Source organism: Aulonocara sp. 'chitande type north' Nkhata Bay, linkage group LG5 (assembly GCF_057382095.1).
Source record: "Aulonocara sp. 'chitande type north' Nkhata Bay isolate Kocher_YH1m ecotype deep benthic linkage group LG5, A_spYH_male_GT1.1, whole genome shotgun sequence".
NCBI lineage: Eukaryota > Metazoa > Chordata > Actinopteri > Cichliformes > Cichlidae > Aulonocara > Aulonocara sp. 'chitande type north' Nkhata Bay.
The window spans coordinates 4,488,132-4,508,523 of record NC_141348.1 but is presented as its reverse complement, the minus strand read 5'-3'; the positions used below and the strand labels follow the sequence as shown (position 1 = coordinate 4,508,523).

Here is a 20,392-nt window from a genome sequence, read left to right as displayed (position 1 = left end):
AAATCACTTTTATTGTCACATCACATGTGCAGGTACATTGGTACAGCACATGCGAGTGAAATTCTTGTGTGCGAGCTTCACAAGCAACAGAGTTGTGCAAAATACAATAATGTAAACAAGCAAAATACAAGAATGGCTACATCTGAAACTAATAAATATATGTACAATATATAATAGTATATGCATTTCTGGATGTGTATACTAAATATTTTTCTACGTGTGTGTGTGTGTGTGTGTGTGTGTGTGTGTGTGTGTGTGTGTGTACACATATTTTACAAATTAAATAGAGTAAACAATAAATAAAATATATACAAATATACATCAAATCCTTATGTGATGTCACACCAAGATCAAGAAATATTAAACAAAATACGCAAGACAAAACTAGAATTAAATGAAATTATTAATAAAAAGACTAAATTCTTAGTACAAAGACTTCGCCTGCAAAATTATGAACACGGTAACAAATCCGCACAATTTTTTGCTAACCAGTTAAAAATCAATAAAGAAAAAACAACTATTTGTGCTGTTAAAGATTTATCTGGGAACACAATACATGATCCTAAAAAAATAAAATTTTCAGGGATTTCTATAAAACTTTATACACACCACAAATAAACCAATCTAAAAACAAAATTGATCAATTTCTCGACAACATAACTCTTCCAAAATTATTAGACACCCAAGCAATGGCACTGGATTCACCACTGACGCCAGGTGAACTCCAGGAAGCCCTGATAAGTATGCCCAATAATAAGGCTCCAGGTCCAGACGGTTTTCCAACAGATTTTTACAAAGAATTCTGGACAATTCTGGCACCCGTTTTTCACATGATGTTGCAGGAAATCAAAGAAAATGGTAGACTACCAACAAATATGAACTCTGCAAATATCAGTCTCTTACTAAAACCAGGGAAAGACCCTGTATTTCCTTCAAGTTATCGTCCAATATCCCTTATTAATGTAGACCTCAAAATAATCTGCAAAGCCCTCTCAAAGAGACTAGAGGAGATAACCCCCCTCTTAATTCATCCTGACCAAACTGGTTTCATAAAAGGTAGGCACTCATCAACAAATACACGTAGATTACTTAATTTGATAGACTACTCATACAGTAAAAACCTAGAAACTACAATATTCTCTTTAGACGCAGAAAAAGCATTTGACAGAGTTAACTGGAAATTTCTATTTGCAACTTTACACAAATTTGGTTTTGGATCCTCTTTCATAAACTGGTTAAAAATATTATATAATTCCCCAACAGCTTGTGTCAGATCCTCCAGCTTCTGTCTCCTGAGGGCACCAGGCAGGGTTGCCCACTCTCCCCTTCACTGTTTGCAATTTATTGTAAAATAATATTGAGCCACTAGCAGCAGCAATTACACAGGCTACAACAATTAAGGGCATAAAATGTAAGAATGTAGAACATAAAATCAGCCTTTATGCGGATGATGTGTTACTTTTTCTCCAAAACTCACAAACCAATATCTCTGGGTAATTGCATTGATAAATTCTTTGTCTCAGATTACTCAATTAATTGGTCAAAATCTACAGTCCTTCTGATTAATTGCTCCTTCCATAATTCTTCTGCTTCTGGAAATATAAAATATTTAGGTATTAATGTCTCTCCTAAAATTTCAGAATTAACTAAATTAAACCACATCCCATATTTAAAGACAGTAGAAGGCGATCTGGCTAGATGGAAATCTTTACCCATAACACTCATGGGAAAGGTCGCCGCTATAAAAATGATGGTCTTGCCAAAAATAAACTATTTATTTTCAATGATCCCAAATAAGCCATCACAAGATTGGTTCAGATCTCTAGACTCGTATATTTCTAAATTCCTTTGGAAAGATAAACCCCCACGTATCAGCTTAAAAACACTACAAAGGACCAAGGATAAAGGAGGATTAGATCTAACTTTAATCACTATTTTTTAGCCAACAGGCATCAGTTCATCTCTAGATGGTTTAAACACACCCTCTTAGATGAACCTTGGATAGATGTAGAACAGGCACTATGCAATAATCTAGAGATTTCAGACAATTTATCAGCTCAAACATCAAACGACATGAATGCTTCAAAAGCATCAACATCAGCTCTTCTCTGACAGCATGGTGGGAGTTTCTAAAAATGACAGAGCCTTCATTAATCCCATGCAAACGTACACCTATCTGGAACAATCCGGACATATTACAAAACAATAATATGATAAACTTTCCAGATTGGAGTTGCAAAGGAATTAAATACTTCGAATATATATTGGAAGGAACAGACTTTATTTCGTTTGACAGACTAGTTACACAAAATGGGATCAACAAGAAACGATTTTTGGAATATCAACAAATTAAATCCATAGTAAAAAAGAAATTTAATCCCAGTGAAGCTGAATTACAAACACCACCAAGTGTGGTACAATTTCTTACTTGCGGAAGCGGATTTATCGATCAGCTTAGACCAAAACCTTTGGTCTCAGATATCCTTAAAAACCTTTCAATGGATCAGAAATCCCAGTTTGCAATTAATACAATACAAAATATTACACAGAGTGCACTATACTGGTCATAGGATGTTCAAGATGGGCTATACGCCTTCCAACAACTGCTCACACTGCACAGCAAATACACCGGACAATTACATCCACGCTCTTTGGTTCTGTCCACCAGTTCAGAAATTCTGGCGTGAGATATGTGAAGACTTATCGAAGTGTCTGAAATGCAACATTCCAGCCTTTAGTGTGCATGCTGGGCAACTTGGATGAGGTCAATGCAGAAATAAACACAGCCCACGTTGTTTTTACGGCCCTATGCATCGCCAAGAAAATGGTCCTCATTAACTGGAAAAATAAAAATAATCCTAATTCTAACCAATATAAAAACCATCTAATAGATCACATTAGTCTTGATACAGCCTCTGCCATCACATTTGATCAATCCCTTTGGGCTCCTTTGATCGGCTTCATCACCTAGTAGGGGTGGGGGTCATGGTTTGGTCCTGCCTTCGCTATTGTGGTTGATATGGGGGTAGGGACGGCCTTAGGGCGTCTGGGGAGTCCCTAGGGCTGTTTCCCTGGAGGGACTAACCTGGGGGATGTGGCCATGACCTGGTTAGTGGCTCTTAGATGGTGTTTTCCTTGTGGCTGCATACAGCGGAGATGGGGGAGGGTCTGTGCTGGCAGACGTTGGTTACTGGCCTGGTAGCCTGGCTGCCCCTGGGTGGGTCCGGGACGGGTGTGGAGGCTTGGGGGTCTGGGGGTGCTCCGCCCCCGGTCTGGGGTTTGTGGGCGGGTGGATGCAGGGGGGCTCAGCCCCAGTGCAGGGGACCTCTGGTGCATCGGCCCTACTAGGGGGCTCTCTAACTGGTGGGGAGGTTGTTATATCTTTGCAGGTGGTCTCCTCACTACAGGAGCTCACTCTGCAGGTGGGGGGAGAGATATAGGAGAGGTGGAGAATGAACTCAACCTGGGTGTCTATTGTCTTGTGTAGTTTGGGAGATGATTGGATGATGGGGTGGGTGCAGTTTTCTCTGGGGTGGAGTCGGGTGGGCTGCCCCGGACTCTGTGGGGCTGTGCTGCTGCTGCGGGCCCCGGTCCGGATGGGCCTGGGCCCCCTTGCCCTGGTGGGTTCCAGAGTGTGGGGGTGCCTACTGGGGTCAGCGGGGGAGCTGGCCCCAGGGAGGGGCCGCTTGCCCCTCCCTTTCTTCCCTCCCCATCCTCAGCTGCCTCCCTATTCCCGCTCTACCACACCCACCCAGACACGCAGGGCTTGGGGTGCAGGTATGTCACCAGGGTGCAGGGGAGGCACTCCCCCTCTGTCCCCTTCTGGCCGCCTGTGCCTCAATTTTATTCTGCAACCTAGACATCCACATTACTCACTCTTACATAACACATACATATAGGGCCTTGGGGGTGGGCACGTTTTACAGCATCCAGAGGATGGTCGGTGTACTCCAACCCACCTCTGGTGCTGGTGCCCTACCCTCAATTTTAAATGCATTTAGACACTGAGGGTTTTCGGGAAGAGCCGTGCTGCTCTCTGAGAGGAAGCTAGTACCATGCTCTCCTGTGTTTTAAATGCACTTTAGAACAGCACACAGCAACACGACATATGAGCGGGCGGAGGGAGGTTTGGGGTCTTCGCTCACCCCGGTTCTGTTAGCCGTCAGGGCTGGGGGGCTGGGAGGAGGTGCTGGCCGTCAGATTGGGGTCTGGGATGTGGGGCCTCCCTGCTACTGCAGATAAGGAGGTGGTCCGCTTGCCTCCACCCCAGACAGAAGGATTACATCTCCTGGGTCTAGGTGCAGCTTGCCCCTCTGGGGGCGGGGGTACCTGGACCTGGGATATAGAGTATGTCTGGGGAGTGCGACTGTTTGTGCAGTGTCTATTTGTGTCTGTCTACACGTTGGGTGAGTGCCGAGTATTTGGTTGTGTATATGGGGGTGGGAATGCATGTTTCTGTCTGCGTGCGCCTGTTCGTCTGTGTCTATATGTCAGGTTGGGTCTTAGACTCGACCTCTCTGGGTACATCTCAGGCCCTCCAAAGTACGGAGGCCTATCTCCCCTCACCACACTCCCTGCCGGTGGCTGATGCCCTCAGACGTTGGTGTGTTGGTGGTCCTTGTCGTCTGGGGCTGGGCGCTCATGTATGTACCGGCTCACTCCTGGTGGCCGATTGGCAGGGCCTGGCGCCTGTGGCCCGGCTGGGCCCCTTCCAGGGGGTGGGGTGCCCTCAGGCCTCTGGCCTCTGGGCCTGAAGCTCGGTCCTCTCTGCCACAGCTGGCTGCACACTGCAACCCCCTCTGGTCTCTGCTCCGTGGCTGCTGGGTGACCTCTCGTTTGGGGCTCTACTCAGCTCTTCCCAGGAGGGTGGCACGGTTCCCCCCCTTTTAGTGGTCCTCCTCGGGTCCTTGTACTCTGGGGCCTCTGGATGTCGGGGGCCTGGATCTCCTTCATACCTGCTTCATGCCCTGGGGGACGGGGCTATGGCTCCCCACACTCCCTAGCAGATCCTTACATGGAGAAACCTTTGGAATACAAGCATGCTGATCCACACAGGTGTGCACACAGGTGTACACACGGGTGTTCACAGACGCGGACTACAGCTTTCTTGGCTGCTGCCTCAAAGCACATTGTGCGCTGTCTATCTTGCGTGCTGCACAATATCGTTTAATATTTAGTATCTACTGTTATCTACTGCTAGCTAGTTTATTGTGATGGTGCTGTTTTTTTTATTATGTTGCTCTTTGTTGTTTGCTTTGTCTTCTGTTTTTTTTTCTCCATACAGGTGATCCAGGAGTTTTTGTTTGTTTTTCTTTCTTTCTTCCCCCCTTTCTCACCGTCTCTTCTCCCCTTTGGTTTTCTTTCTCTCCCTCTCTTTCTTTCATTCTTTCTCCCTGTCCTATCCCCCAGTCATGTCTGTCCTGTTTGTAGCAACTGAAAATAAAATAAATTCATAATTATAATAAAGGTCAATCAAATGGACCAATATGGCAAGGCCATGATGATCCACTTGGTAAAATAAATCTGGCATCTTTCTTGGCCTTAAGACAACAATTCTGATGGCTAAAGATCCAAACAGGACACACACACACACACACACAAAAAAAAGAAAATAGAGCAACAGGACCGCTGAGTCTTTGACTTTATTTATTTTCTGCTGTATTTTACTTGCATCTATTTGAAAGACTGAGTGTAAACACAAAAAATATTTTATTTTATGTGCTGGAATGTGCAGAAAATAGGTCTAAATATTAAACTAATTTCTTCCAGTCAGAGAATGTTGCATATAATAAAATGTTTGCTTGATGCATGAAGTTAAAAGATTAAAACTGATAAAACAAGTTTTAAAAAGAGACTTTTCCATTTGACTACATTTTGTATGATGGATTATGTAGAAAAAGTAGAATTGGGCTGAAAGATCTATCGCTTTATCACCTCTTCAGGTTGTAAATCGTGTTTTTAAAAAGTAACTAAGTAACTAAGTAATTAATTACTTTTGAAAATAAGTAATCAGTAAAGTAACGGGATTACTTTTTTGGAGAAGTAATCAGTAATTAGTTACTTATTACTTTTTTCAAGTAACTTGACCAACACTGTCTACCACACTATATAAGACAATCAACACCCAGGTTGAGTTCATTCTCCACCTCTCCTTTGCCACTCCCCCACCTGCAGAGTGGACTCCTGTGGAGCAGAGACCTCCTGCAAGGATCTGACAAACTCCCCACCGATTGAAAATAACCCCATTTCCGCCGGCGCATCAAAGGCCCCCCACGCCAGGGCAGGGCCCAAGTGCATGCACCCACCCACAACCCCGGCGACACACCAGCCAGGACCCGAGCCCCCAGGACCCAGCCAAAGCCTGGAGACTGAGCACTCCCAGAACCCCAAGACCCCATGCCCGCTCCAGACAACCCAGGGGCAGCTAGGTCACTGGGCCAGTGACCCATGTCCACCAATGCAAACCCACCCCAGCCCTGCTGCATGCAGCCACCAGGAAAACACCACCCAAGAGTTACCAGAGCCCCCATCAGAACATGACCACGGGCCCCAGTTGGTGCTCCTCGGTTGAAATGTCCCTAGGGATTCCCCAGATGCCCCAAGCCCACGCCTATGACACACACCAGCAATACTAGCGAAGGCGTGACAAAACCACGACACCCCAACCCTCACTAGGTGATGGAGCCGCTCAAAGGAGCCCAAAGGGATTGATCTAATGTGATGCCAGAGGCTGTATCAAGACTAATGTGATCTATTAGATGGTTTTTATATTGGTTAGAATTAAGATTATTTTTATTTTTCCAGTTAATGAGGACCGTTTTCTTGGCGATGCATAGGGCTGTAAAAACAACGTGGGCTGTGTTTATTTCTGCAGTGACCTCATCCAAGTTGCCCAGCATGCACACTAAAGGCTGGAATGTTGCATTTCAGACACTTTGATAAGTCTTCACATATCTCGCGCCAAAATTTCTGAACTGGTGGACAGAACCAAAGAGCGTGGATGTAAGGCTACGTTCACACTGCAGGTCTTAATGCTCAATTCCGATTTTTTGATCAAATCCGATTTTTTTGTCTGCTCGTTCACACTACAAATAAAATGCGACAGCAAACGCTCTCTAGTGTGAACGCTCAAAGCGGCCCGCATGCGCAAAAGAAGATGTCACACACAACGCGCTCTGTTTAGACCCAGAGCAACAGTATTGTTTGACTGATGGCCCTTAATATAAAGACTTCGGTCTTCACGTTTCCCAATTTTTGCTTTAAGTTATTTTGTTATTTACATAATAATGTAAATAACAAAATAACATAATAATGTAAATAACCTAATAATGATCCTTATTGCCGTTTAAGAGAGGAGCGGTGCTTCAAAGGATAGCTGTAGATTTCTGTCAGAATCTGCAGATTATACAGTACAAATAAAATGTTTACGTTGTCTTCCCAACAGTTTCACTGACATCTACACTGGATGGCCAGGAAGCGTTCGCGATGTCTTCTCGGGCGCTTCTCTGGCGCTGATAATTGGCTTCAGTCTTGTGTCGGTGACGTAAAAGGCGGATTTAATGCGACTTGACCGTTCAAACAGCAGTCGCTTTCTAAAACATCGGATATGTATCGGATTCAGTACCACATACGAAAGTGACCCAGATCGGATTTGAAAATATCGGATTTGCGCCGTTCACACTGTCATAGCATGATCGGATATGGGTCGCATAGGGTCAAAAAATCGGATTTGATGCGCTTTCGCCTGCAGTGTGAACGTAGCCTAATTGTCCGGTGTATTGCCTTGACAGTGTGAGCAGTTGTTGGTAGACGTAAAGCCCATCTTGAACATCCTATGACCTGTATAGTGCACTCTATGTAGTATTTTGTATTGAATTAACTGAAGACTGGGATTTCTAATCAATTTAAAGGTTTTTAAGCAAATCTGAGACCAGAAGTTTAGGTCTAAGTTAACTGATAAATCCGCTTCCCATTTTGCAATAGGAAGTGATATTGATTCATCTGTTTTAGAAAGCATTCTGTATGTTTTGGATAGTAATTTGGGGGTTTTAAGAGTAAGAAATTGAACCACACTTGGTGGTGTTTGTTGTTCAACTTGACCCGGTTTAAATTTCTTTTTTACTATGGATTTAATTTGTTGATATTCTAAAAATCTTTTCTTGTTGATCCCATAAAAAAAACAAAAACAAAAGAAAACCAAGATGGCGGCGCGCACGGGTGCAGCGGCTCTTAGCTCTCCAGTTTGGTGCTCGTTTTTACTTTTAATGTGGATATTTTTGAATGTTTGCAACGCCGCCATCTCTTACAGTCGCCAGAACCTAATTGATCTAGGTTTTAAATATAGTTTGTCTGTTTCTGGCGACTATCAGCGAACACACAACATCCTGGTGGAGATAGCGAGACCGCCAGGGTCACCGTGGATGGTCTGCCCGCCCAGCAAGCGTAGAAGGCGACGGAGGGAAAGAAAGCAGAAGAGGGGATGCCGGTCGGGCTCAGACGCTAGGCTACGCAAACATCCACACCGGCCAGCACTTCCGAGCCTTTTCCTATCGAACGCCAGATCCATCACCCACAAACTTGACGAATTGGAGCTACAGATAGCCAACACAAGCTTTGCACGTAACTGCAGCATTATTCTTATTACGGAGACGTGGCTCCACCCGCTGATTCCCGACGCTGCAGTCGAGTTAGCAGGCCGCACGCTACACCGGCATGACAGAAACAGCAACTCAGGTAAAAGCAGAGGAGGGGGGCTATGTGTTTACGTGCATAACGAGTGGTGTTGTAACAGCAGGATCATTCACACACACTGTTCTCCTGATTTGGAGGTTCTGGCAGTCTCGTGCAGACCTTTTTACATCCCGAGGGAGTTTACAGTAGTTATTGTGATAGCTGTTTATATACCGCCGGATGCTAACGTTAGCACGGCTCTCAGCCTCTTGCTCAACACCATAAACAAACAACAGCTTGCCCACCCCGATGGGGTTTTTATTGTCGCCGGCGACTTTAACAAAGCGTGCCTAAAGACTGTGCTTCCTAAATTTGTCCAGTTCGTGGACTTTGCTACGAGAGGAGAACACACTTTGGACCATGTCTATTCAAACATCAGGCATGCTTTCAGAGCGACACCCCTCCCCCACCTGGCTGGATCTGACCACCTCTGCATGTCCCTCACCCCCACCTACACCCCCCTGCTGAGAAAAACAAAGCCCCAGACAAAGACAATAAAAACCTGGCCTGAAGGAGCCCTTTCTCAACTGCAGGACTGCTTCTCAACAACTGTATGGGATTTATTCTCCAGCCACAACCTCCAGGAGTACACGGACACTGTACTCTCGTACATCAGGAACTGTGTTGACAATGTCACCGTCAACAAAAGGGTCAGGGTGTTTCCAAATCAAAAACCCTGGATGAATAGCGAAGTGCAATCCCTCCTAAAAAGCCGCAACACTGCCTTCAAGTCAGGGGACAGGGCTGCGTATAGGGCGGCCAGGGCAGACCTGAGTAGAGGCATCAGGAAAGCTAAGGCTGCCTATAGGAGGAGGATTGAAGATCACTTTGCTGACAACGACCCCAGAAAAATGTGGCAGGGGATCAATCACATTACCAACTACAGAAGCAATAACCAGGCAACATCTAGGACTGATGCCTCGCTGGCTGAGGATCTAAACTGTTTCTTCGCCCGCTTTGAGACGACCAAGCCCTCAGCTGCCACACCACTTCCACCCGCCCCCAGCACTGGCACACTAACACTTAGGGAGCACCAAGTGAGGTGTGTTCTAAGGTCAGTGAATCCCAGGAAGGCGGCAGGTCCTGATGGAATACATGGAAAGGTTCTCAGAGCATGTGCTGACGAACTGACCGGAGTCTTCACTAAAATCTTCAACCTTTCCTTGTCATCAAACACCGTCCCACCCTGCCTCAAAACCTCCACCATCATCCCCATCGCCAAGAAGACAGCTGTGGCCAGCCCAAATGACTACAGGCCTGTTGCACTTACGCCTGTAGTGATGAAGTGCTTTGAGAGACTGGTCTGTCAGCACATCAGGGCCGGTCTGCCTCCCACTCTGGACCCCCACCAATTTGCCTACAGGACAAATCGTTCCACCGAGGACGCTATCACCATAGCGCTCCACACTGCGCTGAGTCACCTGGAGCACCGAGGAAGCTATGTGAGAATGCTCTTTCTGGACTTCAGCTCAGCATTCAATCATATCATCCCGGAGATCCTGGTCCAGAAACTGTCTCACCTGGGACTCTCCACCCCCATCTGCCTCTGGATCAAGGACTTCCTGACAAATAGACCACAGTCTGTCAGACTCGGCCCCCACCGGTCCAGCACCATCACACTCAGCACCGGGTCTCCACAAGGATGTGTTTTGAGTCCCCTCCTGTTTACGCTCTACACATCCGACTGCTCCCCTACCCATCTCTCAAACACCATCATAAAGTTCGCGGATGACACCACAGTGGTTGGACTCATCTCAAGGGGGGATGAGTCGGACTACAGAGATGAGGTCAACAGACTGACTGAGTGGTGTTCAGTTAACAACCTCCAACTGAACACCACGAAAACTAAAGAACTTATCTTGGACTTCAGGAAGGGCAGAGCAGACCCGGCCCCACTTTACATTCACGGGAGCTGTGTGGAGAGGGTACACTCCATGAGGTTTCTGGGCGTGCAGATATCTGATGACCTCTCCTGGACTGCAAATACTACAGCGGTGGTTAAAAAGGCCCAGCAGCGTCTCCACTTTCTGAGAGTGCTCAGGAGGAACAACCTGGACGAGAGGCTGCTGGTGACATTTTACAGAGCCACCATAGAGAGCATCCTAACGTACGGCATAACAACATGGTATGCAGGGTGCTCAGCTGCAGACAGGAAAGTACTGCAGAGGGTCATCAACACAGCCCAGAAGATCACTGGCTGCTCTCTGCCCAGCCTGGAGGTCACTGCAAACTCTCGGTACCTCAGCAGAGCTGGCAATATCATCAAGGACCACTCTCACCCCAGCAACCAACTGTTTGAACTATTACCGTCAGGCCGACGGTACAGGTCACATAAAACCAGGACAAACAGATTCAGGGATAGCTTCTTTCCCAGAGCTATCACTGTAGTAAATAAGCACAAAAACAATTGAACCTATTCCATACCGTCACTGTCATTATATTAATGCTGCTATCCTGTATATATTGTACATACTATTGTTTGAGTACTTACGATTGTTTTTTTTGTACTTTTTATATTTTACATTTATATTTATTATTGAAACTTGCACCAAGGGAGTGGCACTCCAATTTTGTTGTACTCTGTACAATGACAATAAAGGCTATTCTATTCTATTCTATTCTATATTGTGTAACTAGTCCGTCAAATGAGATAAATTCTGTTCCTTCTAATATATGTTCTAAGTATTTGATTCCTTTACCACTCCAATCTGGAAAATTAATCATATTAATGTTTTGTAATATGTCAGGGTTGTTCCAGATAGGTGTACGTTTGCATGGGATTAATGAAGACTCTGTCAACTTCAGAAACTCCCACCATGCTGTCTGAGAAGAGGTGATGCTGATGCTTTTAAAGCATTCATGTCGTTTGATGTTTGAGCTGATAAATTGTCTGAAATCTCTAGATTATTGCATAGTGCTTGTTCTACATCTAGCCAAGGTTCATCTAACAGAGTGTGTTTGAACCATCCTGAGATGAACTGAAGCCTGTTGGCTAAGAAGTAGTGCTGAAAGTTAGGTAGATCTAATCCTCCTTTATCCTTGGTCCTCTGATACACTGAGTTTATGTTTCCAAAGGAATTTAGAAATATGAGAATCCAAAGATCTGAACCAGTCTGGTGACGGTTTGTTCGGGATCATTGACAATAAATAATTGATTTTTGGCAAGACCATCATTTTTACTGCAGCGACCCTTCCCATGAGTGATATGGGTAAAGATTTCCATCTAGCCAGATCACCTTCTTCTTTCTTTATTAGTGGGATGTGGTTTAATTTAGTTAAATCTGCAAGCTTAGGACAGAAATTAATACCTAAATATTGAGTATTCCCAGGTTACAGTGGGGTAGAAGAAGAATTATGGAAGGAGCAATTAATCGGAAGAACTGTAGATTTTGACCAGTTAATCGAATAATCTGAAAACTCTTGAAAAATAGTTTATTAATGTAATTACCTCAGAGAGATTGGTTTGTGAGTTCTGGAGGAAAAGCAACATCTCAGAGCCTCCAAAAAGAAAGAAGCGGAAAGATATTAATACCTTAGAAGATGTAGTCAGGCTACTACATGAAAGTAAAAGGTTCTACATCCTTGCATATTATGCCCTTAATCACTGTATTCTGTCTAATTGCTGCTGCTACTGTTTCAAAAACACTGCAAACAGTGAAGGGGAGAGTGGGCATCCCTGCCTGATGCCCTCAGGAGACAGAAGCTGGAGGATGTCTGGTCATTTGTTCTGACACAAGCTGTTGGAAAATTGTATAATACTTTTTAACCAGTTTATGAGTTTCCAAACCAAATTTGTGTCAAGTTGCAAATAAAAATTTCCAGTTAACGCTCTCAAACGCTTTTTCTGCATTTAGAGATAATTTTTTGGTTTCAGTGTTTTTTCTGCATGAACAGTATCAAATTAAGTAATCTACATGTGTTTGTTGATGAGTGCCTACCTTTTATGAAACCAGTTTGGTCAGGATGAATTAAGAGGGGGGTTATCTCCTCTAGTCTCTTTGAGAGAGCTTTGCAGATTATTTTGAGGTCTGCATTAATAAGGGATATTGGACGATAGCTTGAGGGATACAGGGTCTTTCCCTGGTTTTAGCAAGAGACTAATATTTGCAGAGTTCATATTTGTTGGTAGTCTGCCATTTTCCATGAATTCCTGCTACATCATGTGGGATACTGGTGGCAGAATTGTCCAGAGTTATTTGTAGAATTCTGCTGGAAAGCCGTCTGGACCTGGAGCCTTATTACTGGGCATACTTATCAGGGCTTCCTGGAGTTCACCTGGCGTCAGTGGGGACTCCAGTGCCATTGCTTGACTGTCTAGTCATTTTGGAAGAGTTACGTTTTTCAAGGAAATGATTAATTTCATTTTTAGATGGATTTATTTGTGGTGAATATAAAGTTTCATAGAAATCCCTGAAAATGTTCATTCTTCCAGGGTCGTATATTGTGTCACTGTTGGTCTCTGTTTTAAATTAAATCAGCTTTCAGCTTTAATTCAAAGGATTTAAAATGGTGCTGCATTAACTTACAGCCATTTTATACACAGTCCCACATTTTTAGAAATGTGCCCAGTACTAAATTAATATAATTATATAAGGATATAAGAGTTTTTAAATACTTGGCTTTGCATTCTGACTTTAATCTACAGCCAATGAACATTCTGCACACACTGCATCATTACAGTTGATCTCAACCTAACAGCTGGGAAAGGTTTCAGCACCCAGACAAACCTGAAGTGGTTAACCAGAAGAAAATGTATGGCTGGATAATTTGCTGTTATTAATTAATAGATACAGTACTGATTATGCTTATCATTGCAATGTCAGCTATTGATCTGATAGCTCATTTCCAAGTCAAATTATTGATTGGGTTTACCATGTCTTACCTGGAAGGGGGGTTATTAGGCACTAGGGGTGGGTTTTTATAATCGATTCATCGATTAAAATCGATTCTGGCTTGGATAACGTAAAATCGATTCATTAAAATCCTGAATCGATTTTTTAATATAAATTTATTTTGTCCGAAATGCCAGAATCTCTGGTGACATCTCACAAAATTTCAAGAACCACCAAACAGTAAATGAGAGCAGGTACAGGGATTCTGCACATAGACTTAAACACACAGCGCAACCCGCGGATCAGAATCAGTTAGATGTCGCCTTTCTCACAGTCGGGGCTGAAAGCCGACAGCTCGCTGATCCGGGTCCGCGCTTTGTGTTCACGCCCTTTATGCGCTGATTCTAAAGCTGTTAGTTTGATGTCTCTCCAAACAATATTGACCGAACCAGCAGCAAAAGAAGATCCAAACGCTTCACATAAACATCGTCATGAATTCACTCTTTTACTGTTTTGCTTCCATTGCGATGCGCAGCTCTCTCTCTCTCCCTCTCTCCCTCCCCCTCTCTCCCTCCCCCCCCCCCCTCTCTCGAACAGTTTCGCTTTCTTCATTATTCGCTTGCTTGTTATGCACAAGTCTACTGTTGTTTACAGCGCTGTCGGCCGCTGTTTTTTTTCCCTTTTACATTCTTCCGAAAAGAAAACCTCATTTCTGCTGTTCAATACTGAACAAATTGAAACTTTTTAATATTATTCAAAATGCAAAATGCTTAGCCGTGTGTCTAATAAAACCGCTGTAACGTCAGAGGTAATGTTAATTAATTAATGGTTTTCTTTCGTTTTTGATGTACTGCAGAATATTTTTATAAAATCCCAGGCCAGGAAAACCTTCATGTTTTTCTGTGTTTTAATCTCAGCTACTTTGACACAAAGGCATCTGCTGTGATGCTCACACCTTGGATAAAGTCTTGCGAGTGTCAGCTTCCTTTTTATAGATACAAAAATATGTAAATGTTCTGATCTGAATTATACTTCTGACTGTCAAAATTTCCCAGATTTAAATCGAATCGAATCGAATTAAATCGAATCGTGGATCGAATCGATTTGGGACCTTGTGAATCGGAATTGAATCGATTCTAGAAATCAGTGACGATACCCAGCCCTATTAGGCACGTCACCTAGACTCCCACCATCCTGAATCTTTATCACTTGCACTTTGATACTTTCTATTAGTCATGAATGAGTAAGATATAAATCTGTCCAACTCCATCAAGCTCTGAAGTCTGCTCCAGTGTGCCTTGCTGGAAGGTAATGAGATCGATGAGTTCAGTCGGGTTCTGATTTGTGTTGTACACAGCTAGTATTTTGCTGCAACTGGGAATATTGTTTGTACATTGTAGTGCACATACTAGCAACTACACATAAGCCTCAAATTAAGGATTCAGTTAGTTTTTAGATTTTTTTTTGTGTTGTTTTAACAATCTGTAAAATTTCACTCAGGTAATGTTCATTTGACTAATTAAGGAGCAATTGTAGTTGAAGCTCTGATTTTGTGACTCGTGTAGGATGAACTATCTAATGACACTGATTTATAATTACTCAGAAGCTCAGTTCTACAGAAGGACACCAGGGGAGTCTCCAGACCACAACATGGCAAAACTCCTTATAGGTAAATAACGTTCATTCATTCTTCCATTAATTTTTCCTTGTTAATTTATTGAGCGGTAGAGCATCGTCATTATAATACTGAGTTCATCATTATTGTTATTTTAATTACTCTGTATTTTTTTCTATCCTTCTATCTTGGATAAAGATTACGTGTATTTACTAGAGATCACGGCTCAGGCGATGATTTAAGGATTTATGGTGTTTCTCAACAACAAGGCAGATGGCTGCATGGCATTTAAAACACATCAATTTACCAGCACCGGGCATCAGCTAAAATGTTAACAATCATATCTAACAACAGTAATAACAAAAGCGACGATTTTCACGTTTTCTTGTTTCCTTTTTTCAGCTCTGGGCATTCTGTGTGTTATACACATTTGTAAGTACCTGTGTTCATTGACCGAGTCTTGCCACCATGATCAACGTTTCAGAATAAACCCAACGAGTCTTTGCTCTATCTGCCCTTAGGTTCAGCCAATAAGCTGGTGTGCCATATGACCAACTGGGCCCAGTACAGACCGAGTGCTGGCAAATTCACACCAGATAACATCGATCCCTTCCTGTGCACCCATGTCATCTATGCTCTGGCCACCATTAACAGCTTCAACCAGATCAGCCCCATTGAGCACAATGATGAGGAGCTGTACAGGAGCCTTAACAGCCTGAAGAATGTGTGAGTTCAGTCGTGCAATGCACCAGTATTAACCACAATTTAATATTAGCCTGCAACCACTTTTAAGCCAAAAGCCACGTTTCAGTGTTTCCATCGCAGCTTCTTTCAGCAGAGTAGCTTTTAGAAGAACATTTAAATAAGAAGGATGAGTAACCTTGAATTCTGTCACAATATTTGTAATTATTTAGAAATAATTGGGATCACAACGATGACAGCAATCTGACTGGAAGTCAGGTGTTCCTTAATTATTTAAGGTTATGTCTTTGTGTCTCCTGCTCTCTGCTAACAGCAACCCTGCACTGAAGACTCTGCTGACTGTTGGAGGAACTGTTAATGGAGTGAGCCCGTGAGTTTCACCGTCACCAGTTCTCAGATCTCATATCTACCTCTATTACTTTCATGTAGACGAGATGTCATGTTTTATATTTCCCTGCATCCCACCAGATTCATTGCTATGGTTTCCACTTCTGAGAATCGTGCACTCTTTATCAAGTCTGCCATCAGTTTCCTGCACGCCCATAACTTCGACGGGATAAACCTGGACTGGGAATATCCTGGACACAATGGTAGCCCAGAAGGTGACAAGGAGAAGTTCACTCTATTGGTCACGGTAAACACAGCTCACACTGGCCTCAAATTTTAAATGCAATGTTGAAGCTAGACTACATTGTGGCATGATGATTAGCGCTGTTAGCGGTGACAGTAGGTGTGAGTATGAGTGTGAATGGTGTCTCTGTGTTAGCCCTGTGAAAAACTGGTGACCTACGAAGAGTGTAACCTGCCTCTCACCCTGTAGCAGCAGGACCCTGAACTGAATAAGCAGGAAAAAATGAATGGATGCTGAATATCGAGTGTTTTCTCTACCACTGGATTCTTTTGGTTGGGTTAATTTCAAAAAGTTGCTTTTTGTTGAATTTTTGTTGATCACTGCATTGCAAAATTTTGTTGATGAAATGAAATAATTCTTGTAAAACAGAGCAGCCAATAATAAGCAATCCATTCAGTGTCTCCATGGTCTCATATGTTAAACCTCACAAATATTAAATGAAAATAAGGTCCTGTGTGTCTTTGACCTTGAAATAACACTGCACTGGAAATCTTGTTTCTTGTGTTACATTCTGTACCCTGTGGTTGATGAAAGGATGAATGTACCCTACCGTGTTTTCTTTCATTTTGCCTCTGTCACCATTCTTTTTCCTAACAGTTTACAATATACATTACTTTACTTATACATTACTGTATTTATGTAACAACTGACACCTTTTCTTCACAAAACCCAAAAAACCCTTTATCATAACAGTGCATTGCTTTGAGAATAATCATTCTTCACTGTTGTAATCAGAATTTTCTCTGACTGGCTCTGCGTTGCTTTTGCCCTTTCCCCCTATAGGAGCTTGTAAAAGCATTCGAGGCTGATGCCATAGAAAACAAGAGAACTCAGCTGCTGCTATCGGCCAATGCTGCTGCAATTCCTCAGACTGTTGATAGAGCATATGAGGTCGCCAAGATTGCACCGTAAGCTTGATTTCAGCATTTGTACATATTTTCAGGAAAGTAAGGAATCCCCCCCAAAATTTTCACCATTACTGAACTTTAGCATTAGCAAATAACTCATTAGTATTAATTATTAGTGTTCCTTATTTCAAATGACACAGAGCCCAATTTTACATGTATTGTGTGACCACAAAGGTCCCATATGGTCTGTGTCTTTCACAAATGAACAAATGTATTGAACAAAAATTTCCAACCCAACAGACACTTTGACTTTATCAACATCATGACCTATGACTACCATGGTCACTGGGATCCAGTAACTGGACACAACAGCCCACTGTATGAGAGCGCTGTGGACTCTGGCATACAACTTCATTACAACATAGTAAGAACCACACTATCACATCTACATCTGTCCTCGCTTTCTTCTTCAGATAAAGGTTATCCAATCAAATGTAACATAACAAGTTTAACACAAGCTTTATGCAATGTTCGTCTCCCTGTTTTGTAGAACTCCTCTATAGCCCACTGGGTCTCTCTGGGAGCACCATCTGAAAAGCTGCTGCTAGGTTTCCCTACTTATGGAAGGACCTTCCGTCTTAGCGGTGGGGCAAATGGCCTGGGAGCACCAGCCAATGGGCCCGCAGGTGCTGGACCCTACACTCGCACTGAAGGTTTCTGGGCCTTCTATGAGGTACAATAACACATTCATAAAAAGCTCAAGTTTGTTTGTGCTGTAAGTCACCTATTACTCCATGATTGGTGGCTGTAGCTCAGGAAGTAGAGGAGGTCATCTATTAATTGGAAGCTCTGTGTTTTGATCCCTGGCTGGTCCAGTATCCTTAGGCAAGGTATTGAAGCCCATGTTGCTCTCCAATGTGTTCATCAAAGTGTGAATGTTAGATAGAAAGCATTTAGGTGTGGAAAAGGTGCTTGTATGAATGCATGTTTCATAAATCCCTGTGAGTGCTCAAGTAGAGTAGAAAAGCCCTATGCAAGAACCTCTTCACCTACCATTAATCCACTTAAGAAGGAAAATGTCAGTCCAAAAGCCTGTGTTGTTTCTGGGTTACCAGATCTGTGACTTCACTAATACTGCTACTCTTGGATGGATCTCTGAGCAAGAGGTTCCATATGCCACCTATGGGAGTTCCTGGTTGGGCTATGATGACCAGCGCAGCTATTCTTCCAAGGTAAACAGGTTTGATATGCCTCAAATAAGACAAGTTCTTGCATTTGTTCTGTTCTATTGAATTGTGCCCACTTTTATTATAATCAGTTTTGTTGGCTGTCCTGCAGGTCCAGTGGCTGACTGCCCACAATTTGGGAGGTGCTCATGTGTGGACTATGGATATGGATGACTTCAGTGGATCTTTCTGCTCAGCTGGAGATTATCCTCTCATCAACCACCTCAGGATTTCAATGGGTAAGTGGTGTAATTCAGCTAACTCAGCGTTTATAAAATACAATAGAATACAACACAACTTTATTTATATAGCAGATGTAAAACCAAAGGTACACCAAAGTGCTTCACAACAAGGTTAAAACATAACAGATAACAGGGTACAAATAAACTAACAAGTGAGAAATGCTAGTTAAACAATCAATACAGATAAAACAGGAAATAAAGCATCTCAGCGTAATCTAGTGGATAAAATCACTGAGAATTCGTAAATGTAAGGTGGGGGTTTTAGGGGGTCCAAGAGTATCAGCAAATTGGCCCCGGGGAATATGGTTATTAAACTACACTGTTTCTGTTTTCTTCTCATTTAATATAAGAGTTATCAGAGAGCCAGTCTTGGACCTCTCTCAAGCACTCTAGCAGACAGTGTACTGGCGACGAAATGTCATCAGACAGTCGAAAGTAAATTTGAATATGGTCAGCATAAAAGTGAAAGGAGATATTATACTTCTCGAAGATAGAGAAGATAGAGCACATACAATGAAAACAACATAGGGCCCAACACAGATCCCTGGGGCACACCACAGGGAAGCAACAGAGGAAAAGAAGCAGTGACGGAGTAGGACCTATCCGATAGATCAGAATCAGAATCAGAATCAGAATCAGAATCAGAATGGGTTTATTGCCAGATGTTGAGGTTTACAACATTAGGAATTAGATACGATCTAAACCAGTTAAAGGCACTACCCCTTATGCCTACTGTATGTTCAAGCCTCATTAGGAGGATATTATGGTCCAGCGTAACAAAGGCAGATGTCAAGTCCAATAAAACTAAGACCGTAGAGCACCCTGAGTCAGCAAATAAAAGAAGGTCATTAAGGACTCTCAGCAGAAAGAAACAAAAGAATAAAAACAAAAGTTTGGTCACTTTCTGCATATAACCTTTTTTCAATTTCCTGTGATACAGGCTTTGGTCCAAAACCTACCACTACACCACGCCCTACCACAACTAAGGATCCTGCTGCTGACTTCTGCCGTGGCCGTCCTGATGGGTTGTATGAAAACCCAGCTGACAAAACCACCTACTTCCAGTGCTTCCAAGGAAACACCTACCTGCACCATTGCCAGCCTGGTCTCATCTACTGGGACTCCTGCAAGTGCTGCAACTGGCCCTGAGCCACAGAAGCATGATAAACATCACTGTCCTGAGTGAGAGCAGAAACAGAAAGCATTGCATTTGACTCAATATTTTCTTGACAAAAATAAACTAAATCAATTCATAACGTGTTCCAGTGATTGGCTTGAATATTTGTCTTTGATGTGCTTCATAGAAAAAAAATAGACAAAAACAAAAGAAACTCATATACATGATTAAATATTTTTAAAACTGTGCCTTACTACATTATATGTAATTGAGCTGCTCTAATTTTAAGTGACAATTATTGCTATGTTTTCATTTTGTGAACTGATTAATAATAATAATAATAATAATAATAATAACTTTATTTATAAAGCACTTTCAAACAAAGTGCTGTACAACTGTTTAAAACTAAAGAGATAAAAAATAAATAAATAATAAAAAGCGATACATAG

General features: G+C 42.8%; 1 protein-coding gene across 4 annotated transcripts; it reads left to right on the top strand.

The window, feature by feature from the left end:
• Nucleotides 1-12,475: 12,475 nt before the first annotated feature.
• Nucleotides 12,476-20,082, top strand: LOC147329733 (acidic mammalian chitinase-like). Of its 4 annotated transcripts, none has more exons than XM_086291038.1 (13): nucleotides 12,480-13,631; nucleotides 14,732-14,870; nucleotides 15,166-15,231; nucleotides 15,580-15,609; nucleotides 15,699-15,903; nucleotides 16,193-16,249; nucleotides 16,348-16,513; nucleotides 17,294-17,418; nucleotides 17,659-17,782; nucleotides 17,909-18,091; nucleotides 18,474-18,590; nucleotides 18,697-18,823; nucleotides 19,767-20,082. In XM_086291038.1, the coding sequence occupies exons 3-13, from the start codon at nucleotides 15,213-15,215 to the stop codon at nucleotides 19,973-19,975; spliced, it is 1,362 nt and encodes a 453-aa protein (XP_086147164.1). In that variant the 5' UTR covers nucleotides 12,480-13,631; nucleotides 14,732-14,870; nucleotides 15,166-15,212; the 3' UTR covers nucleotides 19,976-20,082. The 4 variants fall into 4 exon arrangements, with proteins under 4 accessions (XP_086147162.1, XP_086147164.1, XP_086147165.1 ...); XM_086291039.1 differs by having other exon boundaries at nucleotides 14,732-15,062; XM_086291036.1 differs by having other exon boundaries at nucleotides 12,476-13,631; nucleotides 14,732-15,231.
• Nucleotides 20,083-20,392: the final 310 nt, after the last annotated feature.

What these genes read in the sequence shown, in the direction of transcription:
- LOC147329733 (XM_086291036.1), top strand. Translation starts at nt 15,129, where the DNA reads ATGAACTATCTAATGACACTGATTTATAATTACTCAGAAGCTCAGTTC. An exon ending in AGTTCACTCTATTGGTCACG is followed by an intron (nt 16,514 to 17,293) that starts GTAAACACAGCT and finishes TTCCCCCTATAG; the next exon opens with GAGCTTGTAAAAGCATTCGA. An exon ending in CCACCTCAGGATTTCAATGG is followed by an intron (nt 18,824 to 19,766) that starts GTAAGTGGTGTA and finishes CCTGTGATACAG; the next exon opens with GCTTTGGTCCAAAACCTACC.